General features: G+C 39.8%; 2 protein-coding genes across 13 annotated transcripts in view; one reads left to right on the top strand and one right to left on the bottom strand.

The window, feature by feature from the left end:
* Positions 1-27,956, top strand: part of LOC124426647 (E3 ubiquitin-protein ligase MYCBP2) — a 171,503-nt gene that overhangs the window by 10,055 nt on the left and 133,492 nt on the right. The window lies entirely within an intron of this gene.
* Positions 137-27,956, bottom strand: part of LOC124426744 — a 78,180-nt gene continuing 50,360 nt past the window's right edge. For 2 of the 4 annotated variants that reach the window (XM_046968827.1, XM_046968836.1), the window contains exons 3-4: positions 10,881-11,594; positions 137-3,452 (exon numbers count right to left, since the gene is read on the bottom strand). In XM_046968827.1, coding sequence (XP_046824783.1) covers positions 2,079-3,452; positions 10,881-11,045 — 1,539 coding nt within the window. In that variant the 5' untranslated portion in view covers positions 11,046-11,594 and the 3' untranslated portion in view covers positions 137-2,078. Of the gene's footprint in view, positions 3,453-10,880; positions 11,595-18,722; positions 19,205-27,956 lie in introns of those variants that run through there. The other 2 variants (XM_046968820.1, XM_046968844.1) reach the window with 2 other exon arrangements.

Genomic DNA, 27,956 nt, shown 5'->3' with positions numbered 1-27,956 from the left:
TGGATCGTGTCTACGATAATTAACGCCTGTTATCATCGATCCGACGTGTTATTCTTATCGTACCAGGCAGGTCTCTTATAGTTATGCGCGAGCTCTAACATGTCCGGTTTAAATATAATCTCAACTCATTTATCGCTTATGTATTTAGCGTGATCTTTATTCTTCATCGTCGATCATACGTCGTTCGATGTAAAACAAATTACATAGTCAGCTGTCGGTATATCACAGTTTCACGATAATTACAACTAAACGGTCATTAGAAAACTTAATTCTCGCCAAAAAGCGATAATCGCTAGACGTATACTCGCATAGGTTCTAACATGCGCGCACATGTACTCCAAGTTGGAGCATTGTTCATGCTCGCAACTGACGTTAATAGTATATCTATCTTGAGATTTCCTCAAGGCTCAAGGTAACGACTCGACGAAGGTCGTCGCACACAATAATCTCGGAAGCTTCGAGGCCCAATTTCTGCGCGTGATATCGCTTCAGGCTAAGAGAAACTACCTCTGGAATATCGTTACAAAGGGACGAGTGCGCATTAATAATGCATGGATTCCTGCCCAAGTATCAGATGATAGCTTTTACAAGCCTAAAAGAATCAACATCTTTTTTCTTTTTACCGGTTGATCTTATTAGGATCTTCTTTTAATACGAATTCGCATCTTCGAGTGTCATTTTTACGAATTAATTCCTCGAAAATAGTGCTTCCTATCTTCCCTATCTTCTTTATTATCTTCTCTCGAGTCTTTGGTCTCGAGAATATTTAAGCGACTTTAATATGGCTTGCTTATTTAATTATTCAATGAAAACAAATGAGATTTTATTTCGGCGTTTATAACGTTATTGAATCTTGGAAGAGGAACGATTTTAGGTGAATTTATTTTTCGAGTTTTTGCTACGTTAATCTGTTTCCATGGAGAATACATGTGTAGGCAGTGTTTGTATGTGAAATGGTTCGTGGATCTTTTCGTGAATCGTACATTTAATAATTCTGACTGGGGTATCTTTAGAATTAAAAATCGAATGAAAAATTACGAGAGATAAAGTTAGTGAAAGATTTTAGCGGTGGTCCTTCCTTCGTTCCATCTTTTATTCGTTCCTTCGTTCCATCTTTTATTCGTTCCTTCGTTCAATCGGGACGAATTCGTGCCTTTGAAAGTTACGAATGGAATATCAAATGAAGAAACACATCTCACTGTTTTCTCGTACAACTTGAATGTGGTTCGTCGTCTTCTTCGTAGATAACCAACCGTCTCTCGAAAGCTACCTAACGATATAAACTTAACTAGCAACGACGACCGATTAACCGTCCTCGTGACCTCGATCGGAAATCTCTTTATCGCCGAGAGGAACGTGACCGCCTCATAGTAAGTAAATAAGTAAGAAAGAAAGAGAGAAAACAATAAGAGGGAGGAGATCGAAGGAATGAGAAGGACACGCTCGGATAATCGGTACTCGTGCTTTTGGTGATATGTTAATCGGAAGCTTACGAACTTGTCTTGTACTAATAGAGAATGCTCGACTAAATGAATTCGAGAGTGAATGGAGTTTTGACATTGATCGTTATTCCAGGACGTAGGATTACGTCAAGGACATTATAGTTTGTTTTTTTTTTCATCGCAGAACGCTTATCTCATTATCGACTTATACATATAGATATCTTTTTGTTTATCGCGTAATAATACACGTACATAAACGTGAAAAAAGTTTGAGGAACCCGCAAAGAGGTACAATAGCGTTTATCGAAAACGTTCCGTGTTCTTCTTTTTTTTTGTTTTTTTTGTTTTTTCCTTTGTTTCTTTCCTAAATCATTTAAATGAGAAGGAAGAAAAGTACGCGCACAAACACATGCTTAACAACGTTCGTCTCTTCTTTATCGTTGTTATTTACTTCTTTATTTTCTTCTACGATACGTTGTATCAAAGCTTGTACACTCGAAAACGACATGAAGTGTTGGTGGTGGTGGTGGTGGTGGGGGTAGAAGACGAGCCCGACGGTTCCATTTTACTTTGATGATCCTCGAAATGATGAATTCGATCGTTCGTGGAACGCGTCGAGTCGTACGAGGCTTCTCGTTACAATTCCGTGGTCAAGGGTTCGGCCTTTTCGACGATTACGTGAAACTCAGTTTCCCTGTAAAGTCTGCCATCAGGCACGACCATAGTTATTCTGCTGTCTACCGGTGTACCCGAGGTGGCCGTTTCTCTACCGATTACACCGTTCTTCTTCGAGACGACATCCGGTGCGTTAGTTGGCACGCTCATCCATCGTTTTCTATCATTCCTACGTCGTCTTTTGCAACACCAGACGATCAGACACGCAAGGATGAGAAGGGTAACGAGAATTCCGACTATGACGAGTATAAGTACGAGCATTGATCCGCCGAGAGAGCAATGTCGTGCCTCGTAATCGCTAAAGCTCGCTGTAGTCGCGTCCTCTGTGTGGCCGTCCACGCAGAAGAGAAAAGTTTCTGGAGTTTCGATCGAATCTTGGGATGGTAAAATCGGTGGCATCACCGCGTTTTGTCGCATGTAGAATCTCGAATATATGTTTGTGTAATTTAGAACGTTATTCCTCCACAATGGTAACATCTTACAATCGCAGGGCTGTTTTACCAAGAGATCGTCGAGTTCTGGACGAAAACTCGAACGATCGAACATTAGTGAGCCTTCCTCGAACGTAGACATGCTATTGTTCTTAAATATGAGGTCGTGTAGATTCGCAGAAGAGGAGGAAGCCGGTGGTGGCCTCGTTTCTGGATCCGCTCGTATACCGAGAAACGCGCCAACGGCTAGACTACCGAAGGTGTTATTCTTTATTATTACGGCTCCTCGGGCCGTTACATCAAAGGCTTCGCTCTCGAGACCATTGATCAAACAGTTTTGAATCGCAACGGTACGTGGACTTCGAACTATGAATGCCTCGCTCCTTACCATACCCATTTTGACACCGTCAAGCATGAACTTGTGGTGTACCTCAATGTCGTTCATAGTACGACTTGGTACTTGCTCTCCGAAACTACCACCGATCACGTGCAAATATCCCACGTCGAACTTCTTGAAGGATTGCGCCTCCGTACTTTCGATCTGACAATTCTCCAGCCTGAGGGTATCCGTGTGAAAGAGATTCGCGAAGGCGAATGCGCTCAACTGACCTATCCTCACGTTCTCGAAGCTTATCGCTTCCACGTCGCCACCAAACACGAAACTAGGAAGCACGTCGATGCTGCAGTTCCTTACGGATATCCTTGTGCGCGCGCTGCTAAGCGAAAGTTTGAAGCTATGCCGGACTAGGCTGAGATTTGCCACGTTCACCAGATCCACAGATCGTAGACCAGCCATCGATGTCAAACTTGAGTTCGCTACGATCACGGACGAGCAATTGCTCACGACTATCCGGCTTGTGTGCGGACTCAACTTCCTGTCGCTTTCCGTGCTCAGTATCAATTCCTGAAACAGAAATAACTTTTGTCGAGAAATGTTTTACAGAAAAATCACGGGTTATCGATGGGATTTAACTTTCAAAGGAGATTCGATTGAAGATCCGTCAATCTTCTTTCTCTCTTTTCCTTTCTCTATCTATCTATCTATCTATCTCGTTTTTTGTTTCTTTTAACGAGAAAAGAATGAAAAGGGTAGTTTACACTCGATTTGGTACAATCCGATACGTCGGATCTGAGGCCTCTTAATAAGGGTCGAATAGCCATAATTAGAAGACTAACTACCCTAATTGTTAGCGACGTGTGCGCTCCTTCCCTATTAACGTATACCGCATCAATTTACGCAAGTAAAATGTTATCATATAATCGGATAAGAAATTAACATTTATTGCTATCTGATATTTCCTCGACACAACTTTCTGTCATATCTATAATAATACATTTTTAATGATATTGCGCGTAATTGGGATTTTACTTTTTCTTTCACGTGTACCAACGATCATGAATGTTAAAATTGATCGAATTGTATCCAACTAGAACAATTTAAAATTCATTTGAAGTCGAGTTAACACTCGAACGAATAACAGATTTATTCGATCAGCCGTAACACGGAAAGTCAGGTGCTTCAGAACAGGTAAACCTGAACTCGAGTGTTCTTCTTTTCTTCTACTTTTTCTTTTTCTTCCTACTTTTTCTTTTCCCTTTATGGGGTACATAGTATCGAAGAGATCACATTTCATTAAGAGTTCCTAGAGTAAAGTCTCTTGGGTCTTACTCTCGTAAAGAGTTGGTTTTAGTCGACTGTCACTTCGAATACCATGTTTGTCAAACAATTGGTCAAGAAGGAACATTCTTCGCATACTTCCAGCACGATTAATCCATCGACAAAGGAGCCGATATCACGATATCGGATTATGCGCGTAGGTAGTCAGTTGGTGTTGTCTCTCTTTCGCTTTCTGTGTATATATATGTACACACACACACACACACACACACACACACACACACTATACACGGCGTTTCCGATATATCATTCTCATGCGTGCTAACGTACGTAAACGCACGTTCGTGATTCCCGGTAAGCGTTTATCGCACCAACAGGGCTCGATAATCGATCGTTTCTAGAGAAGGCTTCTATTCTATCCGCTTCTATCGTTGTTGCTCTTTGTAACGCGAACCTACGACACACGTTTACTACAAGAAATCGGATTAGCGAATCGTCTAACGAATTATTATACTCGACTTGTTGGATCATTTCTTTCTTTTTTTTATTTCTTTTTTATTTTTCTTTTTTTATTGTTTTTGTCTTTAGCCGAGAAGAAGCTATGAGAAAGTCTCGGGTATCCAGTGTAACACTTGAAATATGTACTAGCAAAACGAGGACTGACCGTATTTCCTGTCTTCTCTCTCTTTCTCTTTCTCTTTCTCTCTCTCTCTCTCTCTCTCTCTCTCTCTCTCTCTCTCATATATCTCTTCTTTCTTTTTCTCGAAAGAAAGACGTTCAAATTTCTCATCCTACATTCTTCATAATCCTTTTCCTTCTTACGATTTTTGATATTAAAGTATAATCTTATTTCTACGTTCTCGCGTAAAGGTTAAGAACATTTTGCGTAAAAACAATATCGGGAAAATTTGAAAATTAAAAAAAAAATGGAAAGTGACCAGTCGCGAGAGGAAAATGAGAACGAAATGGATAAGAAGACAGATACATTAGAAAGAGGTAGAGAATGCCGTAGTAGCAGACGAAACGGAGAACGGTCGTGGGTTACTATGACGGAGAAAGAAGATCTAGAGAGTGTTTTCAATGGGAGGAAAGAGAGAGAGAGAGGGAGAGAGAGAGAAACAGAGAGAGAGAGAAAGAGAAAACGTACAGAGTGCGGAATAAAAGACGCAGCTCTATGCAGTACGTCTCTCGATGAAAACGAAACCTTTGTGCTTCTCTCGTTCTTTTTCTCCTTTTTCTTTTTTTTTTTGTTCTTCTTTTTTTTTCTTCTTTCTTTTCCTTTCTTGTTTGCAAGCACCGTAGTTTCTACGCATTACCATCTTGATCCGGTGCAATCTCTCTTTTTCTCTCGTGGATGCTCGTGTGTCCCTTCCTGGCTCGTTTCGACCTTTGTTCTTTCCGCATTGTTCTTGGCTAGTTCTCGTCGTACAATATCCGAGCGAGCGCAAGTTCTAACCGTTATGGATTTTCCTTTCAAAAAAATTTGTGCTCGTGGATTTCATTAATTAATTCAACGTCCGTGAATCCTCTTCCCCTTTCCCTCTCTCTGCCGTGCCATGCCGTGTCGCGTCGCTCCCTCTTCTCCTTTTTCTTCTCTCTCTCTTTCTCTCTTCCCCCCTCCCCCCTATCTCACTAATATTTTTCTCTCTTACTCTCTTGAGAAAGAAACAACGAGCGTGGGTGATGTATTTATCGTTGTACAGCTTTTGAAATTTTCGTTGAAACGTAAAAGAGGTAAGCGTATGTTAAAGGCGAAGGATCCATTAAGTAACGTTAGTGGAAGAGTATCGTATCGTTAGGTGTGTACCGGGTGTCTCGAAGCACAAATTCGTAAGTACGGGGGTAGGTGGATGCAGACAGGCCAGGGTCATTGTCGTAAATTTCAAGGGCCGCACCGGGAATCTGAATTTTATTTCCCAACAGTTTTGCTCTCCCACGAGAGAGGCAACCAGAAAGAGTACGCTTAAGAGAAAGAGAGAAAGAGAGAGAGAGAGAGAGAGAGAGAGAGAGAGAGAGAGAGAGAGAGAGAGAGAACGGGGACACCGATAAATACATGAGCGTTGGAGAGAAAAAGAGAAAGAGAATAAGGGAGGGAGGGAGGGAGGGAGAGAGAGAGAGAAAGAGAGAGAGAGAGATCGGAAACAAGAGAAGCAAGATATTCTTTTTTAACGTCTCGTCTTTATTCTTCTCGTTCTTCTCTACCTCTCGCAGTCGCGTGTAATTTTATCGAGTGAGTTTCGCGTATTCTCCAGACATTTTCGCTTGTCGTACGGAGTAAAGTGAAGAAGAAGAGAGAGAGAAAGAGAAAGAAGAAGAGAGAAGAAGAATAAACGAGGAAAGAGAGAGAGAGAGAGAGAGAGAGAGAGAGAGAGAGAGAATGAGAAGAGAGAAAGGGGATAAAAGAGAGGAGAGTATCGCGTCGAAGGTGTGCTTCTCGATTACTCGGAGCGATTCCCATCGGGAACACCAGCAGAGTTCCTTTGAAAGGTAGTTCGATGCTCGGTAGCAACGTTACCAAAGCTTCTCGCGTCGCGTTCTTCTTTACCCTCGTCGTCTTTTCTTCTTCTACTTCTATCCCTTCTTAGGGAACGTTCCCACGATGGATGTAGTACTATCATTCGTTTCTATCATTTCGAAACGTTCCCTTTCGATATGATGTTGGATGAGCGACGTCGATCGTCCGGCATAACGCATAGTCGAGAACACGGAGATCCGCGACCTCCTATTTTCTTGATTGCCGATTGTATTTTATCTATCTTTCATTCTTTTTTCCTAAACTGGTCTCTCATTTCGTATGCATACCGAATCAAAGAGTTTTTCTTCAACGACTACGACGTCGATGACGACACGACGACGACAACGACAATGACAACGAAAGCTTTCACGTCGAGTAACAAAATGAAAATGCATTTCAGTTGTAACGATCGAATCGGAAACGGCGAAAATCTCCGTTCGTTGAGGGGCGAACGTTCGTGCGGAATAATGTACCTATCGGAGATGATGAAGAGAAAGATAGATGGACAGAGGAAGAGAAAGAGAAAGAGAGATATGAGAATGGAACGAAAAGCTCTTTTACGATCTATAAAGGATTTATACGAAACAATTTCCCCGTAGGGGCAGATTCGCTCGTGAGAGTCCTGCCCATCGTCGACCATTATCGCGGTCTTCTCGCCGCGTTCATCGGCTTCAGTTCCCTTTTCTCTCTTCTCCCTTCTCTCTTCTCTATCTTTCTCTTCCATCAACCCATTTTCCATACGCGATTTCAAACGCAAACCGATAGAGGCAATAATTAATCTCGCGTATGAAGTTATTAATCAAAGATCACCGAGTTCTCGTTGTCGATTGTCCGTTATCGATGTCCTTGGTTATCGGTCATCTCAACTCAATAATATTTCTAGAGCGTTATCATTGTTCTTCACACCGTGCTATTACATTTTTCTCTTCTCTCTCTCTCTCTCTCTCTCTCTCTTTTTCTCTCTCTTTCTTCTTCTCTCTATTCCACCTAAATTCCGTGGTTTTATTTCTGGTGACCCTTGTGATGAGGTAGACGAGTAAGTTTAAGACCGCATTCGCTAAAAGGCACATTCGATTATTTACGTCCTTGTCAATTATTCAAAAGGGGATCTTAGGACTGCGCAAGAGAATATGGCGCATGGGTTGATATTATACCTAACTCGTTCGCGAAAAAGAGATAATACAAACGAGTTGTTGTACTGGTTAAAGCACGGAAATTCGATAAGTTTAAATGATTACCAGGCACACGGACGAACGGTGGCAACATCCGGTAGTTTATTGGAATCCGGAAACACTGGGAATATCGGTCGAGGTCGATTACAAAAGCCTCTTTTATTAACCTCACCCATTTTCCAAGCGTTAAAACTCGTCGTTGCGAAACGCGAAAGCAGTCTGAAAACTTGAAAATTTATTGCCACCTTTTATAAACCTTTTTAAACGTTCTCCCTCATTCTTCTTTTCTTTTTGTAATTCTTTTCTATTTTATAAAAATCAAAGTTGAATGATCAATGGGGTCGAGTAATTAGAGGGTAATGCGCGAAGAAATAAAAGAAGGTTGGATTCGATGCTTTCGAAAATCGGTGAGGGGGGAGGGTGACAAATTAGTAATGCGTACAATACGTCCTGCTAAATTATGCGGAATCCGCGATAATTTCCGCGGTTTATATATCGCATACATTATATATTTCATTTCTTTATTTTCCTTTGAACGAGAAATTTTATCGAAACGAACGAACGTTATTCGGCCAAAAATTTTTCCAAAACGATTATTAAACATCCCCGTTAAAATTATCCATACCCTTTTCGTTTTGCATACGGTATATGATCCGTATATATATATATATATATATATATATATATATATATATATATATATATATATATACACATATATATTACGTACATTAGTAAGTACTGGTAAGTACAAAGGGAAATAAATTCGCGCGTATCATCGTACTTTCAAGCATCCATTATACTTGCATCTAGTCATAGTCAAACATCTCTTGTAAAGCGAAGCGTTAGTAGGTAATTCATGAAATGGAAACGTTTCAAACTTCTAGATGGTATGGTTCGTTCGTTGACCGACGAATTGGGGCATCCTTTTACGACGCGAACTACTTCATTTGAGACCAAATTCCTTTTTTGTTTGAAAAATAAAAAACGACAGAAGACGAGTTTACGAACTGTATTTTGTTACGCAATCCAATTTTCTATGTGATTTTTCTGTATTGAGTAAAATTATCGATCCATTTCTTCGTTAAATACATTTAGATGTTGTTAATAATTATTTATATCATTCATTTTCTCGCATGAACTCGGTAATACGACGCAACGAGATCGTGGATTACTATGATGGTGCAATATTTTAAGGAAGCAAGAAAAAAAAACAGAAAAAAGATAAAACAAAAAGGGGTGTCTGCTTTTGTCCAATCCGATTGGTTTCCACAGTATAAAACGTTGCCCTCACTTGCGGTCATTTCGTCACGGGTACGGCTTTTACGGATCGGGTTTACGGCGTTTCCAAAGCACACCACGTGTATTCTACGTGTTCTTTGCTTGCATTATACGCCTTTCTGTACGTTGCACTTGCATACATACACACATACATGCATATATATATATATATATATATATATATATATATATACACATATACGTGTTACGCTTTACGTAAAAGACAAAGAACGTTTTGTTGCGAACAATAGCGATGATGGTAGGATACACGACGGAGAAGCGCGATAGTTTACGTTTTTGAAGAATGAAGATTATGTTGCCTTGATAATGATAATAACCTAATGCTGTGTCTTTTTTTCCTTAGGGCGTTAATAGAGAATACTATGGTTTTCTCACAAAGCCCGCGTTTTCATTAATCGATCTCGCTTATATACTTTACACGTTTTACGCTTATCCTCCTATCGTGATTATAACTAAAATATCACGACGCTTTCTCTCGTTTTTTTTTGTCCTCGATTTCACACGGCCACCCCCTTATAATAATGTCTTTTTACGACGATATTTGGAGTGCCACGATGAGAAGCTTTGCCGGGGCTTGGCAGGAAAAGCTGTAGCCATACGAGCTCGTGACCGCGATCCTTCAACGAGTACTGCTATTTTTCTCCGTACGCAGCAATTTTCTTCCGTTGGGACAGCTACGTATTCGTCCGGCGCGATAAATATTCTAACGTGGCTATATGCCGAGCTGAAGAGAACGTGGCTGGGAAGGGAAAAGGAAAGGGAAGGGAGGTAGAAGGGTGAAGGGAAAGAAAACGCCCTCGGCACACACCTTACCTACCTGCCACTCGTGTCGGCCCCGCGATTTGCGTAAACACGTTCTAATTTATAGCGTATAGGGTAGCGTCGAGCCCTGCGAGAGAAAGAGAAAGAGAAAGAGAAAGGGAACACTGTGCAATTTACTCACATTTTCCTCAGTTACAAGCTCTTGCTTTCTAGTTTTATAACGTTGAATCTTTTAAAAGCAGTTCGCTTTCGAAAATGAACATTACGTATTACGTTGTTCTAATATTTAATCATTGAAAGTTCTTCGCAAACGGGGAAATGTGATTTCCCGTTGAATTTTCTTTGAATATAACCGAGAAATTTTTCCTAAGTTATGAAGGGGAAGGTGTAAAAGTGTGGGCGGAGTATCAGAGAAGAAAGGATGTTTTCGTTTCTTTAGGGATCCTATTTATACCCTTATCTAGATTCCGATAATTCGGGGTTGGGATAAACGTTCACGGGGAACAAAGCACTCGGAGTCCAACTGGAGTTTGCGTCGTATTCGAGATTTTTCATGAGATAGGATCGCGGTTTCTTGAATGGATTCTCTTTTGGAAGGAAAAGGGGGAGAAGGAGAGATAAGCAGAGGAAGAAATGGTTCGAAAGAATCGAAGGGAAAGTGGTGACAGATGCAAAGAAACTAAACGAGAGGATACGAGGAAATGAAATTGTTCAGACAAATCGACTTAAATAAGAACGACATGAGAGGTATTCATTTATGAGAAATTGACTTTTGAAAAAATTTCATTTCCTTCGGCTCTTTTTTATTTTCTTTAATTGAAGTGACGATCTTTTTTCGTCACTTCCCATTTCGATATATATATATATATAATTTTTATAACGTTTCACGAATTATTGTTTTTTGGCTAAATCAATGGATTCGATAAGAATTTATTTTCTCTCGAGCCGAAAAAAGAACCTTACCTCTCCTTCCTCTTTGCAGTCGCAGGTCAACCTGCCGTAGTGATCGCAGGAGCAGGGCGAATAGTCGCACCTGTTCGTCGAATTCGTCAGGACACCTTTCATCAGCAAACAGCTCCAAAAGAGTCCGAGAATCGCACTACCGAGCACGAATTTCGCTGCTCCCATTTTGTGCCCCTCCCTTCCTTCCTTCCTTCCTCTCTCTCTCTCTCTCTCTCTTTTTCTCTCTCTCTCTCTCTCTCTCACCCTTCTCTTCCTTCACTTTTCTAGCTGCTTTCTTTACATCGTGTGTCCGAACCGAGACGGATCCATAAAGAACCGAGTAACGTTACGAAAAGAGTTTTCTCCTATCTCGAAGATCAAATTTTTCTTTATCTTTTTATTTGTCTTTTTGAATCTTTATCAGTCCTTAGCGTTTCGTGGCGTACGTCAAAGAGCCGCCACGAGCAATACTACGTTATTCTGTCGGTCATATTTCTTGGAAAATCTCATTCTTTCCGATTTTTCCACTGCTCTTAGCATCCCTCGGTTTCTGATTCTTCAAAGAGAGATCCATGGACCGATTAAGTTTAAGGAGTTCCCACTTCGATTCCTCTTCGGTCGATCGTCAAAATCCAATTAGAACGAGGAAAACTTACGGTAACGTAAGATATCATCGCGAGACTCTTGCGTCAGGCGTTCTCTTTCAGGCTCGGCCAGTCTGACGATATTTCTTCTCTGGAAAGATATAAAAGTGATAAAGTTTTCGTCGTAATTAATCGTGCGAGAGAAGGAGGAAATTCGACGACTCTTTGTGATCATACGCGAGAACACGTTTCAGATCTATTTTCAATAACAATAATACGAGACGTAGAAACCTTCGAATTAAGCGAATCGTTATCGTATTGCACAATACGTAAGTGTGTGTATCTTCGTTGGCATAATATTATCGAGGATGGAAGTTCATTCTCCTGGGATTCGAGTGAGCATTATTGGTAACGTACGTACGTACGTACGTATGTATGTATGTATGTATGTATGTATGTATGTACGTCGAAAGGAAGATAACATCCGTATATTGATAGACGTTGTCTCGCGATAAACGGGAGAGTATCACGTGGAATCAATGACACGTGAAAATTTCTCGTAAAACTCTCCCGACAAACAACGACAAAGCTTTTAATCTCGCGTGAGACAAAGCTTTCACGAAGGTGCAAGCGAGTACGATATTGTGACCAATTTCAAGCGCCAAAATACGTTGCTCCGTTATCAGAGATTTCTCGTTCGCTATGTGACGCGGTTCCTGCGTTTGTCAGAAGTAGGTTACTCGATTCCGCGTTAAATGTCGGTCGGACGAACGACGAACCTTGCAATTTCAACGAGATCCAGAGGAGTCGTACGAAAATTTGATAATATTGACGAGCTCGTATATACGCGAGTATATATATATGTATGCATGTATATATATATGTACGTTGATTTTAGATTGCGTCTAGAGAGAAAGTCTCAAAAGAGAGAATGAGAGAATAAGAGACTCATCTCTTTTTCTCTTTTTATTTTTCTTTTTCTTTTTTTTTTTTTTTTTTTTTTAATTTCATCATCCTACTACCATCCACGAATCCTTTAACGACATGCACATACTACCGCGATACCATTGCACTTCTTGCGCTTATCTAATTTTTGTTAATCCCGTTTAATATTTACCACGGGAGTTCACGATTCTAGGATTCGGCTAAGTAGAATTAGCATTACAAAGGGAAAGGAGTAAAATATACGAGCTGGAGTAATTTTCCTTGCGTTCTATTTTTCCTCGCGTCTGCGTTCCAGCGTACATATCGACGTAATATTTTGCAAATATTCGCCCTTGTATTTCTTTTATTTTATTTTCTTTTCTCGACGTTACATACTGACGCGTGCTTTAACTTACGGAATGAAACGAGTTCTCGAGTTTCGCTAGCGAGCAGAACGAAATTTATTTCTCGCGGTAAACCAATCAATGCGATTATACTCCTCGTGATCTTGCTTTGTACGCGGATAGTAAGTACAAACAGTCTACGAACGTTCTCTTTGTTGTTATCGGTTGATCGAACGAACACAACGTATGTATATGTTCATCGAATGTCCGAGCAACGAGTACGTAAAAATACGGTGTCCTAATCGTATCTCGTAAAACACGCCTTGTTACCGAGACGTCGCGTGTCCAAGACTTCTTCCATTTTTCTTCGTTAGAGGGGTAGACAGTGAACGGAAGAGAGATAGAGATAGAAAGAAAGAGAATACAACGTTGTATTGCGCGAGCACGCACGTGTCGTCCACTTTTTTTTTCTTTTTTTCTTTTTTTTTTTTTTTTTACAAACTTTGCGTGTCCGACAACGCGTCCATATCTTTTAAATAATTTTCCCTCGATCTCGATTAATTTCGAGACGAAGTTTTTAAGAAAGATGCATAACCGAGAAGCCGATATTATCCTTGTTTTCATATGAAAAATGAGTCTCCGTTTTTTTTTTCTTCTTCTTTTTGGATAAGCAAGAAGAAGGTGGTAATACGGAAGAAGAGGATCGCATCGGTGCTCGTGAAAAGAGGGCGGGAATGAGAATGAAAGGCGCTTCGATTCAAAGCGTGGTGGTGGTGGTGGTGGTGGTGATGGTGCGCGGACTCCAAAAGAATTTTCCTTTTAGTTCGAGCCCTCAATCCTCTTTCTTTCTTTACTTTCTTCCTATATTCTCTCGTAGACAGCCTCTTAATTTCTTCCAGTTCTTTTCTCTCTTTTTCTCTTGCTCGACTTCTCTCTATTTTTTTTCTCTCTCTTTCTCTCTTTCTCTCTCTCTCTCTCTCTCTCTCTCTCTCTCGCATTTAGTTTGTATATAACCAAAAAGAAAAAGAAAGAAAAAGAGCAGAGAAGGATCGTCGAGTTTCTCTCGTATTCTGATTAATCTAACGAGCTTAGCGTAGTTGCGATACCAAAGAATTGAAGGACATTAATGCCTGCTCTCATTATGCCGCTCGCAATTATCAACGTGTATTATGACGGTTCCTCGCGACTAAGGATAATCACTCACACGAGTCGAGTTTGTTGGTATGTCGCGTAGGCGTGCGACGACCGACCAAACGAACGGTACAGACATGCCGCCGCCGCCACCACCATAACCACCACCACCATCACTACCACCATCACTATCATCACCACAACCACTACTATTGTCGTAGTCGTCGTCGCCGCCGCCGGCTTTACTCGCATATTTTTACGATCTCGCGAGTTTTCAACGAAAGATTACGCGGAAATGCGCGAGGACTCAACGAGCGAACGAACCATCCATGTCATTGTCGACGTCATCCTAGCCGTCATTGTCATTGTCGGCGTCAACAAAAGAACAAACATCGACTCCAGCTGCTCGTTAACGAATATTCCGCAATTTTCCATACAAGAAATCTCGTCCATCCTTTTTTTTCTTTTCTCTTTTTCTTTTACTTTTTCTCTTTTTTCGACAACCACAACGAGTTCGAAGAGACTCGGAGTGAAACGAATGCTTTTCTCCCTCCTTCCCCCCTCCCTTTTTTTTTCTCATTCACGCGTTCTCTACCGAAAACGATAGCGACAGTAGCCACTTTAAATGAATTACAACGAATCGAGTCTGCTTGACGATAATGTAATTAAGCAAGCAGCAGCTTTAAAAAGAAACTTTAAAGAAGCACCTTTCTTTTATTCTCTCGTCTTTGTTATTCGTAATTGCTTCGGCGATAGAAAATGGTGCACTTAACTCCCGTACACACACACATACACACATATACACATACATTCTTTATCCTCGAAAGAAGTCGTTCCTTTCGAATTGGAACAACTTTACGACGACTAACTTGGCCGGCGATCGTTTTTATCTTTCCTCTTTCTTTCTCGACAAAGAAGATTTTTCTTTAACTCAAAGAAACACTCGTAATGACCGTCGAAGAATCGTCTCGTTCTTACGATCCGTCCCCGTCCTCAAATAGAATACGTTAACCTTCTCGAAAAGGTTAAGAATTATTATGCACGTACCTAGTCGAACTTTGAAATTCGAATACTGTTGACAAAAGATCGCGACCATTTTTTTCATAGAGTATTAATGTGACCTAGAGAATTGTACTTTCTCTTGATTTTCGAGTTGGGTTGTTCAAGGGCGGGCGGCTGGGGGGTAGGGGGAAGGGAGGGAAGATCCTAACGATCTAAACGCGCGGTTGGACTCCACGAGGATAAAAGTGGGTCCCGAGTTAGCTCGAACGAGTAAACGATTAATGGGTTGATCGCTGAGGTATACGATTGCGTATAACAGGTCAGCTTATAAACTTGCTTCGAGCACAAATCTACGATATAAATTCCGGAAATAAAATAAAAAAAGAAAAAAAAAAAGAAAGAAATAAAATTAAAGAATGAGAGAAAACGCGTTAATATGCGATGGTATTATACGAAAGAGAATAAAATGAAAGGGAAAAGTTTGGGCAAGCGCTTTTTTTTTCTTTTTTCTTTCTCTCTTTTTTTTCTCTTTTTTTTTTTTAAGTTGCGCAGTAAAATAATTCAATCTTTCGTTCGCGGACGATTAAATATTTCGTGGCTCGTTAATGGATATTCATATATTCGGACGTGGCGTTCCTCTCTCTCTCTCTCTCTCTCTCTCTCTCTCTCTCTCTCTCGGCTTCCCGGTTTACCAGACCCCTTTGTTTCTCGATACATGTTGCACCACCCTTCCCCCCAATTGCATCTACGCTTCTGCACGTACGCGAATGATGCGAGACTGAGAGACACGGAAGTAAATCGTTTCCGATTACGTGACTCTTCTTTAAAACGACGACACTACTACGATTTTGCGACAAAAACGGGTTGAGAACCGGCCGTTTCATTTCGAAGTAGACGACTGTTTCCATCCCTCTGTACACTGCACATCTATCCCCTCCTCTACATTCGGTGTATAAGTATTCTATTCCTCGAGGATGGCAACAATTTTAAGAAGAACGTTCTTTCGTGCACCAAGATCACGACTTCTAGCTATCTTCTTTTCTTTTATATATATATATATATATATATATATATATATATCTTTCTCTGTCTTTTTTCTTTTTATTTTGCTCCTTTACAAACTAACTGCGAATCGTATACGTCTTTATTCCTACTTTTCTTATTTCTCCTTGTCTTATCTCGTAACGGGTTATCGTCGCGATTATTCCGAAACGATATAACGTATCCAAGAAAGTATTCGCAGTTTTCTGATAGCGATAAAGACAGCGAATTGAGAAAAAGAGAAAGGTACGAGAAGAAGGTTGGGGGAGAGGAATTTGAAAATGGTACGAGACAGTTACGTTAAGGGGATTATTAAGATCGAGTATCTCAAAGGGACGGAAATGGTCGTTTCGTTCGCGAAACAAGGGATTAATCCAGCAATTCGAATAAATGTTTCATCAGAACGATATATGGTTATCTCAGATTATCCTTTCAAATGGATCAATTTATATACCTTAAATCAACGTAAAAGCCAAAAAATCGATCCAAATATTCTGTCGCGTTTCTTTTTTTGAAAACGAGAAGACGGCTCAAACACGTTTTATTTGTTTATTTCTTTTTTCATTTCTCCCCCTCCCGCCTCAATCTCCTCATCCCATCGCGATAAAACGTAACTCCATCGTAACTGAAGTTAGCTCGGCTAACGCTCGATGAAATTCGAAGCTGATGCTATTGGAGTTCTCTTTGTCGCGGAAACGTCCAATTCCGTAACCTACTTCGCGTCGTTTCGTTCTGGTCTTTTACTCTTGGGAAACTAGAAAACGTCGATCAACTATGACAACGCGTTACTGCGATGGAGTTCAAAAACGATTGATCGAGTTTCGACAAGATATCGTAATAAAAAGTTTTACTCAGACCAAATGCAATATTTTTATACGAGCCACGTTCACCGTACTATTCGATACGGACTCGTTTCAAATTTTGTATTTTTCCAAATTCAGTCAGTGGCATATTCCAATACCCAAGTTCACGGCCGTTGCACTTTGTTATATATATGTGTATATATATATATATATATATATATATATATATATATATATATATATAAAAAGTAACTGACGTTACAGGTTTGACATTATGAGATATTTCCGATGATCGGATCGATTTTGAGAGTCGGCTTTTATGCGTCAGTCAGAAGTAAACGAGTAGGTTGACGCATCTTTGACGCGTGTGTTTATTAACACGCGACGTGTCGTTTCAAGCCACGATCTGACAAACGTTTCTCGATAAAGTCCGTTCGTTCTAGTGACGAAAGCTATCGACTGTATATGTCGTGGCACATCGTGCCTCATCGGAAAACGATCGTATGTTCTGATATGAGCTGGCACATGTCCGACGTTAACGCAGTTGCAGCTGTTGCTAGAACGACAGAGAAGAAGAAGAAGAAGAAGAAGAAGAAGAAGATGAAGAAGAAGAAGAAGAAGAAGAAGAAAAAAAAGAAGCCTAGATCGACAGCTGCGAATTTCGTTTCATTTATGATACACCCTGGCTGGTACGAGTTTGTCCAGTGGACGAAATAAACAGAGAGAAAGTATAAAGGTCAAAGATGAAAGGAATAAGAACGGAATATTATAACCGGTGTAAAATAAGAAGAGAAGAATAGTTGAACACGCATCGTGCCACGTGGGAAATCATGCATTACCGCTACACAATTATCAAACTCGGCTGCGTGTGTGTCGACGCTGTTACGTTACAATGGTTCGCGCACGCGAATAAAACGCAAACGATTTTCTTAGCGAATAGAACTAGAGAGATACCAAGAGTAGACGAATAAAAAGAAAAAGGAGAGGAAAAGGAGGAGGATGAAGAAGAAGAAGAAGCGAAGAAAGAGTAGGAGGAGAAGAGGAAGTGGAGGTGGAGAAGAAGGAGGAGGAGGGTGGAGGATGGGATTTCATTACGCGACGTCGGTGGTCGAGGACAAGATTCCATGGCTCGTTGCTCGTTGCTCGCGTAGAGATCGATTTGTGCGTTGCTCGATCCCGCGAAGGGCACACCCAAGAGAGGGAGACAGAGAGAGAGAGAGAGAGAGAGAGAGAGAGAGAGAGAGAGAGAGAGAGAGAGAGAGAAAGAGAGAAAAGAGAGAGATAGAGAAAGAAAGATCGTTAGCCTATCTCTTCGCGCGCTAGTTTCCTCTTATCTCGTGAACCTTTAAGCTCCGCCGTGTTCTTAATTTGCCTGATGTGTCGGTCTCTAAAAGATCATTGCGTAACGGCCATCGCGAAGAAAATATATCGCATTTCGTGTCACGTATGTTTTGATGTATGTATGTACGTGAGATATTTCGCGAAGAGTAAAGAGGTCGCGTGGTGTATTCCATTCGCACGATTGCGTATGATGACACGTTGAAGTATTAGAAATGATCTTTAGACCAAGGAAGATTTCTATTTCCTCGTAATCTCGTTTTATCTCCCAACGAGATCGTCTCTCGGAATAAACTAAACTTCATCCTTTAGAAATATCATCGGTCACTTTTAGTTTTAACAACGCGAACAAGTGGCTCCCTTGTTCGTTGCGATTATTTTTTGATTTAATTTCTTTATTCTTTTCTTTTCTCTTTTATTTGTTTTGTAACTATTTTTTTTTCTTTTCTTTTCTTTTATTTTCTTTTATTTTATTTTATTTATTTATTTTTTTTTTTTTGGTAAATGTCACACTCACTACCGACACTAATATATTTTAAATACGATTTCGTTTGATACGAGAACATATGTGTCGTGGCACGATCATAATGATCAAAGAGTCGTCGTCATTCCATTTTATTTTCCTTCATTTTATTATTTTCAATTTATTTTATTCGTAAAAATCGATGCATCGCGTTTGTAAAGCACGACGTTTACCTCGATAAGATTCTTCGATGATAAACTCTCGCGACGCGTCATCGGTGACGCGCGGACAGCAACTGGCCGCCTTTCGAATTCGCGGCTGCTTTGCACCTCGGTCGACGGTTATCGCGCGGCACGAGTTCCCCCACCACGCTCGCCGCTCCTTTCCTCCTCACTGGAATCCCCACCATCATCTTCTATACGAACTTCTCTCCCTCGTTCGCTTTTCCGTCTATCCTCTTCTCCACTTCATGAGCATCCTCCTCTCGTTTTCTTTCTCTTTTTTATTTCTTTATTTTTTTTTTTATTTTTCTTTCTTTTTTCTATTTTCGCCTTTCTTCATCTTTTACCACTGTCTGCCATTATCAAAACACCGCGAGATTAAAGATGCATTTAAAGATGAATTTATTTTCGCGGTATCTATAACGAACGCACTTCTATACTTTGTATGTTTCATATATATATATATATATATGTACGTAGAAATCTTTTGTTCCATCTTTCGCAAACATTTATTTTTAAATGTTAAAGGAGATAACGACTTCCGTGTATTCGATTCGTCACGTCTTTTTTTTTTTTTTTTTTTTTTTTATATATATTCGTAAGAGTGAAAGAGAGAAAAAAAAAGAAATTATATCGAAATGTTTACCATAGAAAAAAAAAGAAAAATAAAAAACAAAAAAAATCGTCCAAGCTTGGGAAATAGTTTTATGTAACTTCGGTTAAACTAACGGCCCACAAGTTGACATTACGAGTGTAACGCGTTACACGTGGCTAACTGCTTTTTGACTCTCTCGTGTTAATTAACCGGTGATTAATTATGTCGAGAGGTTTGATAAAAAGCTTTAGCTTGCTGCGTGAAGTTACGGGACGGTAGTTCATTCAAGGGCTCGCAGAATCGTTTACCGTTACCGTCATTGCAACGTGCTAGTCGTTCATTCTTTTTCTTTCTTCCTTTTTCTTTCTCTTCTTTTTTTTTTCTTTTTTTTCTTTTTTTTTTAAACATATTTTCTACCATTTTATTTCTTTTTTATTTTTACGGTTAAGAGATGTGCATCGTCCATATTGCGTCGGTCTTAAAAGCTTGTCGTTATTACTTTATAAGATAATAAAGGTGGGTATTAATCAATTTTGGAATTTTCTTTTTTTTTTTTACTTGTACACGTTTAGTCGAACATCTCTCATCTTGAGGGAAAAAGAAAGAGAGAGGCGATTTAATTGTTTCTTTTTTTTTTTTTTTTTCGGTATATTATCTGCTCTAAAAATCGTGATGAATCTTTATAATTATATACTGTTAGCGGAAACGCGTTCTTTTTTCTTTCTTTCTTTCTTTTTTTTTTATTCTTTTTTTTTCCTTTTTTTTTTTTTTTTTTACTTTTTCTATTTTCCTCGTCAGAGGATTTAGGTTATTCACGTATCATGCCTCTCGGATAATCGTATTTACACTATGAGATCTATGTACGGGTGACAATGTATATCACGCGCCGAGATAATCTAGAGTATTTTCTTAGAAATGCACGTTCGTCTCTTGGCCAATAATTATTCCGATAAGAGTAGAAAATAACGAGTACGCCGTCCCTAAGCGATAGTCCCTCAACGTTTCTAATGTATTTTCGAGTTTATTCTTTTTCTCTCGACTTTTATTATTATGTTACTTCATTCTTTATCAATGTACATTCGGTCACGATTAATCCGAATTTCAGGCACGTTTCTAACACACATTTTAAGAATCATCATTTCACTTTTGAGAATTTATCTGTTATTGCGCTTCGGTTATCTCAACGAAGTCGATTCTTTTCGAAATTCCATTGCTCGAAAGTTTCTTCTTTTCTTTTCTTTTTTTTTCTTTTTTTTTTTTTTCTTTTTCTTTTCTTTTATCTTAATAATTATTTTAGTTTTCCACAGTGAGCCTTTAAACAACTACAACGTAACCTACTTTCGTTACATTTGTATTTGTGAACTTTATTCCAGGCACGACGAAAGCTCCATCCTTTTTTTATGTGTTTTTTTTTTTTTTCTTTTATACGCGTTAGGACGCCTCGACCTCTTAAACTTTCTCGTTAATACGACATTTCTCGCGTTTCTCGTCTGGTAGAATAAAAGTTTTCTCTCTCTTTCTCTCTCTCTCTCTCTCTCTCTCTCTCTCTCTCTCTCGCTCGCTCGCGCACGCGTATGCACCTTACCTTTTCTTTCTCAATCCACCCTTACGTATACACATATACAGGTTTCCATTTGGTGCAGCGTGTCGCGTCGCATAACGTTACGTCGCGTTAAAATCCCGAAAGAAATCTCACGCGAATGATCGCGTACTCGACTTTTCACCTTTAACTTATTGTTAGTTGAGAGATCTTGAGATCGAAGCCTTTGGCATAATATACTCATTCACTCGAGATAAAAAGTCGTGATGATCGATTCGTCGCTATGTCGTGCAGCTCGTTTGTCTGTGAAACGTAAGAAAAAGAAAAAGAAAGAAAAAAAAAAGAAAAGAAAAAGAAAGAAATAAATAAATGTTAACCAGGAGTAAGGAAGGACAGATTTAAATTTTAATTTTAGACACAAACGAAAAAATTATTATTCGTGACCAGTTTTTTTTTTTTTTTTTTTTTTTTTTTTTTTTTTTTTTTTTTTTTTTTTTAAAGAGAAACTCGTTCAAATTAATCCAAATCCACGTACTCTACTTAAGGTCACAATCCCATAGTACGGATCAACAAGTGTTTCTCCTCGGTCGCGTCAACCTGAAAGAGTCTCAGAAAAAGGCATTTGAGAGTTTTCTCTTTCTCTCTCTCTCTCTCTCCCCCTCTCTCTTCCTCCCTCCCTCCCTCTCTCTCTCTCTCTCTCTCTCTCTCTTTCCCTCCCTTTCTCTCCCTTTCTCTCCCTTTCTCTTTGCCCTTCGTTGAGAGCTGGCAGTAATTCAAATTTCCGCGTCCGAAGACGCGGTTAACGAACGAGAGACTCACTTTTAGAGTGGGCTACTCCGAAATACAAGTCGAGATTTCTGAAAAAATACGCTCTCCTTCGATCGATCGTACCCAAACTCAACCCTTGCTCCTCTTTCTTGTTTTCTTTCTTTCTTTTTTTGTTTTCTTTCCTTTTTTTTTCCTTTCCTTTTCTTTTCTCCTTTTTTTTTTCTTCCTTTTTTTTTTTTTTCTTTTCTTTGCTTCCTCTTTTGCTCGGCGTTGTTTTTAAATGGGTCGGCCGACAAGCACGTGGAATCTCGTTTCGAGGTTATACGTATCGTATGCCCGCGCAATGCAGGCACCGCGTTCAATTTGGAAAAACTTTCGAGTGCCCTCTCGTCCGCGTATTTTCACTCAGATTCGAACGATCGAGTTAATTAAAAAACGTCAGACAGAGGGAAAGGGCAGCAAAAGGTTGGGGAGTGAGAGAGAGAGAGAGAGAGAGAGAGAGAGAGAGAGAGAAAGAGGGAGGAAAAGAGAATGAATTCCATTTTCCGGAATTTCTTCGTCTTTTGTTTCGCTGGTTTTTTTATTTTATATTTTTTTTTCTCTTTTTCCTGTCTTCGTTCTTTCCGGAGGGTACGAACGAAACGAGTGATTTTTCGATGGTTTTGTTAAAAATTCTCTTCTCGTTGTGCTCTATCCTCTTCCTCTTCCTCCTCTCTCTCTCTCTCTCTCTCTCTCTCTCTCTCTCTCTCTCTCACATTGTCGGTGGTAAAAAGACAAGGACGATGGCGAGAAAGAAAGAAAGAAAGAAAGAACGAACAAATGGAAAGAAGAAGGACAGGCGCCAGTGGCGTCACGGCTGCTTTCCATGAGCATTCGACACGGTCGTTCTCGTCGACGAGCCGAGGTCGCTGCATCCAATAATGTCGAGCACGAGACCCCCGTGAAACTCATCGTCTCTTCCTCCGAGTTTCTTCTCCTTCCATGGGATTACGCTCGAAGATCATGGATACCTATTTCCGTTTAAGGACCCCTGACAACGCCTACGTCCTTTATATTTAGAAATTTAGACCTTTCCATTTTGTTCGATAAATCCTTGAAACGTATCATCTAATTTATCAATGTTTTACCTTGAGCTGCGATAAATTTAATCACGATGACATTCATTATGTATTTCTTGATTTTCTCGTTAGACTTACGAAACTGATCGTAAATGACTGAATCGATTGAATTCGTCAAATGTCTCAATTTGTTTTGAATAAACAAATAAAATGATCGATGAGGATATGTGAAGGAAAACGGTAAATGGCGAACGTAGGGAGGCTTATCTTTGGCTTGTAAAAATGCACGAAGATCTCGACGTAAACGAAGTTGAATTTTATCGGAATAACTTTCTTCGCGTGTGTCACGTGCATCGGCGTAAATTTCACCTTCGTGTTTCTCTTCGTATCTTCCAAGGGTCCTCGACTACCGAGTTGCTTTAAGAAAGGAAAAAAATGTCGGTGCATCCGCGCACGAAAGCTCCTTGGATTCTGTATGTTCGCCTTGCACGTACACACGTACCACAGTGCATTTTTAAGGGAAAAATATTAGCAATAAATTTCGGCTCCTATTTCTATTCCCTTCCTTTTTCTTTTTTTCGTATCCTCTCTCTCTCTCCCTCTCTCTCTCTCTCTCTCTCTCTCTCTCTCTTTCTCTATTTTTCTCGAGACGAGCTACGTTCTCATAATTTTTCGTTTTCTATGAAAGTTAATATTTTCTTTTAACGATGAAATTTGATTTTCACCTTGCCACGTTCAAAATAATAATAGAAAGCAGATATGTAAAAAAGCGTGCATTATTAAAGTCAAGGGCCAAACGTGTTTACAAAACGGATAAGATTTTTTTAAGCATTACACTCGACATTCGCTCTCTCTCTCTTTCTTTCTTTCTTTCTTTCTTTCTTTCTTTCTTTTACCTTACTCCGTTATATACATACGTGCCTTTTAAGTGGACCTATAACGGCGCATAATGTAAATCAAACGAGATATCTCGACAACTGCTCGTTCTTTCAGTTCGTAGAAACGAACCGTCGAATTAAGTTCGAACTTTGGAACACGGAGAATCGATTTCCCTTCGAATTCCAACGATTCGTAACTATAGCAAAATATGATTGCGGCAAATTTCGCGAGGGGGTAAAAGAGAAATTGTTGAGAGATTGTTCTTCGAATAATAGGGAGTATGAAAATTATAAGGTTATGATCCTAACAGTCCAAGCGGAGTTTCGATAATTCGATAACGAACGATTTCTTGAGGTAACAACTTATATTATCGTAACCTAAATACAGAACGTGAACTTTTGACATTCGAGCCGGAGAATCGTTATCGATTATATCGCAATAACTCAATGGAAATGTAATCGCTACATGTGAAATTTTCCAATAATACAATGGTCGATTCCTCTTTTGTACCTAAATATATGTATATGTATATATATATATTTTATCGAGGTATATATATTTTATCGAGCTCGCATATATTTGTCAGATAAATGTATGAAATAAACAAGAGACGACATTTGGAAGTCTTTTTGCAAATAAGCACTTCTCTCTCTCTCTCTCTCTCTCTCTCTCTCTCTTTCTTTTTCTCTTTCTGTCTAGACTTTAGAATCGTTGACTAGATAGGGACGAAAGAAGCGCAAGTTAAGTGTATTGCACCTGACGTAGTACTACCAGTACACGTATACGAGTAGTACGAGTGCACGTATAAATATTTATTCACGATATTAATGCGCACACGACACTCCGTTAACGTCTATCGTCTCGATAGGTGCATGTGGCATATTTTTCGTAGAAAAATTCTCTTTCGTGTGTTATGTCGTGAGTGGCGTTTCTTTTATTCTTTTTCTTCTTCTCTTTTTTACGACTTCTTCTCTCGCTTTCTCTTTTTCCGTTGTTCATATATATATATATATATATATATATATATATATATATATATATATATATATATATATGCAAAACGTTTTATACTAATCATTTGGTTCGACGAAGCTGCAAAGATATTCGAGAAATTCAGCAATTTTCTTTGGTATCTCGAACGAACGTATCATCTCCTTGGGTTCCTGCGAGAATCCTTTTGCCACTTTGCAGAACGGACCACGGCGCAAAATAATACGTACTTTTTGCTACGATCCGATCCGATCCGACCCGACCCGATCCAACGCTGACACAACATTTATCACTGTCGACCGAACGTTCGATCGTGGCTTACCGTCGGGGAAAACTCGACAAGAAACCGAGAATCTTGGAAATAGCGAGGATGAACAGGTGTAGAATACGTATTTACTTTCTACCGTGTGTGTCGACCTAATTTATTTTCTCTCTCTCTCTCTCTCTCTCTCCTCTCTCTCTCTCTCTCTCTCTCTCTTTCAATTTTTTTTCAACGATTTTTTGATCGTCGCGTTTAGTTCATATAACTTATTCGTTAACATGTCAATTCCTCTTATGTTCTTCTTCCTCTCTTATTTCAAACATTTTCGACACTTTCACCTTTACGTAATATAATCTATCCACTCGTGTTTTTCCGTTATCTTTTTCTTTCTTTTCTTTTTTTTTTTTTTTTTTCCTTTTTCTTTCTTCTTCCCATAAAAATAACCAGTAAAGGACCAGTTTAACGGGAATAGTTTAATAATAGTTACGGAAATAGTAAAGATTTACGAGAGCGCAGAAATCAACGGCAAGTAGACGTAGGCGTTTCTGATAATAGAGATCAAACCGCACATTGCGTGCCACCGCCGTCGCTTTCCTCCCACATTTTCTCCTCTCCCTTTTGCATTTTTCGTGCTTATCGGCGCCTCGCGATTAATTACGTTGAATTACTCGTACTACGGCACGGGTAACGACTAAGGGAAACACACGTCCTCGTAAGAATCTTAACGATTTTTATTTCAACGTCAGACACGTTGAAAGAGAGAAAGAGAAAGGGGGAGAGAGAGAGAGAGAGAGAGAGAGAGAGAGAGAGAGAGAGAGAGAGCGAGTCAACGTTGAAAATCCATTGGTAGAACATTAAGCATTTTAACGAGGAACGCGTGCGTATTGTCGTCGCGAATCGAAAAAGAAAAAGAGAGAAAAAGAGAAAGGGAGTTTTGTGTATAGTATGCGGGATCGATAATTCACATCGCGATAACGAAATTGTATGGCTCTGTATAATATAATAATAGTCGTCATTTTCATCGATACGCCGCCCGTAGTAGTAAACTATTTAAAAAAAATCAACGATTAACTGGTCCGATTTTAAAATAGAATTTGTTTTGCCGATCGATGTTACTAACATATTATGTATACATATGTACGTTCACGTAGCGCTTACATTAACTTTACCACGATCGTAAAGCTTCACGGTTTATGGGATAAGTAAAGATTATGCTTGGATACTAGATGTTCGAACTAGGAATTTTAATCGTTATGTTTGTTCGCTTTGCAAAGTTTCCATCGACTCTGATAAATGGAAAATATATGGTAATACACCTGTAAGAAGTACTCGCCTGTTCGTCTGTTTTTATGTCCATCGTATTAAGTATAATATAAAAGAAATATCGATAGGAAACTATCGACGAAATTTTATAATTTCAAATGCTTCGATCATCCGAGAATGATAGATGTCTTGGTCGCAAATCAGTATAAAAGGAATCAGAGCGCGTAAAGGTGCTGGCAACTTAGTTGATAGCGTAGCTAGGTGGATAAGTAAGTGCGACTCGAGGTTGGGGTTGGGGTCGGGGTTTGGGATTGAATGTTAGAAAGACGGCAAGCGGCGGCACCGCTTAGGAAGAAGCGAGAATCGGGCTTTCCTTTTATATTAAAGTCGGAACTCTCTTGCGGAATTGAAATACTGGAAGTAGGTACGAGTGAGGTAGGAAGAGCTATCCGAAAGAGAGAACGTGCGCCAGTCATAGAGAGTAAACGGCGAATAGAGGAAAAGAGAAAGAGAAAGAGAGAAAGAGAGAGAGAGAAAGAGAAAATGAGAACGACTCTCGTACGGAGTAATTAAAAGTCTGAAACTCCCTAAGTCGCCTCAGACTGCGCGTAATTTGTAAACGCGTTCTTTCCTTTTCCGCGGGAAAAAAGGAGTAAACGAGAGAGAGAGAGAGAGAGAGAGAGAGAGAGAGAGAGAGAGAGAGAGAGAGAGAGAGAGAGAGAGAGAAATAAAGAAAGAGACTCGCCGGCGACACTTATCCGACCCTTCTTTTTCCTCCCTCGCACCTAACGTGTATATCCGTCCTTTTCTCTCTTACAACCTGTATATTTTCTTTTCCACGAATCTCACAACGTTTACTCTCCATTTTTTTTCTTCTTCTATCCTCTTCTATCTTTTTCTCATTTTTTCTAATTCTTTGCTTCCTTTTTTCTTTTTCTTCTTTTTTCTTTCTTTCTCTCTCCTATCAAATCTTTTCGCACATAAACAAAGAATATGTGTATCTGATCATAATGTAAATCGATCGCGGTGATATCTTCCTTATCGTTAGAGAAATCCGAGCAATTTCTATTTATTATCGTCTCATCGTTTCATGTTTTAATGCGTTGCACATGTGATGAAAGCGAGCTATGGAGCGTGCAACGCGTTTTCCCAGGATTTGTTGCTTTGGTTTTCGATGGAATAAAAGTTTCAGGGATAGTATGGACGTGAGAGAGCGAGGATAATGGTAGGCCGTTGACGAAGCGGTTTGGGAATAGGAAGAAGCGAAGGATGGCGGAAGGAACGTTTAGGTTGATAGGAATGATGAAACGGGTGGGAGGAAGCAGTTGGGGGTTGAAAAACGCAGGATAAACGTAGAGTGGGGAGATCCGGAGCTTTTAAAAAACCGAATATGAGCGAAGTGTCGGGCGATGAAAGGATGGATGCAACGCTTTGAAGCTCGATATCCGTACTATCCCTCTGCTATCCATCTCTCTCTCTCTCTCTCTCTCTCTCTCTCTCTCTCTCTCTCTCTCTGTGTGTGTGTGTGTGTGTGTGTGTGTCTCTTTCTATCTCTCTCTTCCTCTCTCTCTCTCTTTTTCTCTCAAACTCATGTTCGCTTCACGCTTCTCTTTCCACACTTTCGAGTTAGACGCAATGGCATAGAGAAAGAGAGGAGAGAGAGAGAGAAAGAGAGAGAGAGAAAAAGAGAGAGAGAGAGAGAGAGAAAGAGAGAGAGAGAAAAAGAGAGAGAGAGAGAGAGAGAAAGAGAGAGAGAGAAAAAGAGAGAGAGAGAGAGAGAGAGGGAGTACAGACTCAAAACTTGCGGCGGCGCATTGAGTTTTTCCTGCCGGCGGCTTTGAGCAGACGTTGATAAAGAGGAAAGGGTAGATGGAGAAGTGGTGAAAAAATA

This window comes from Vespa crabro, chromosome 1 (genome assembly GCF_910589235.1).
Source record: "Vespa crabro chromosome 1, iyVesCrab1.2, whole genome shotgun sequence".
NCBI classification, from domain to species: Eukaryota; Metazoa; Arthropoda; class Insecta; order Hymenoptera; family Vespidae; genus Vespa; species Vespa crabro.
The sequence above is the reverse complement of the archived record's forward strand: the minus strand, read 5'-3'. Positions and strand labels throughout refer to the sequence as shown.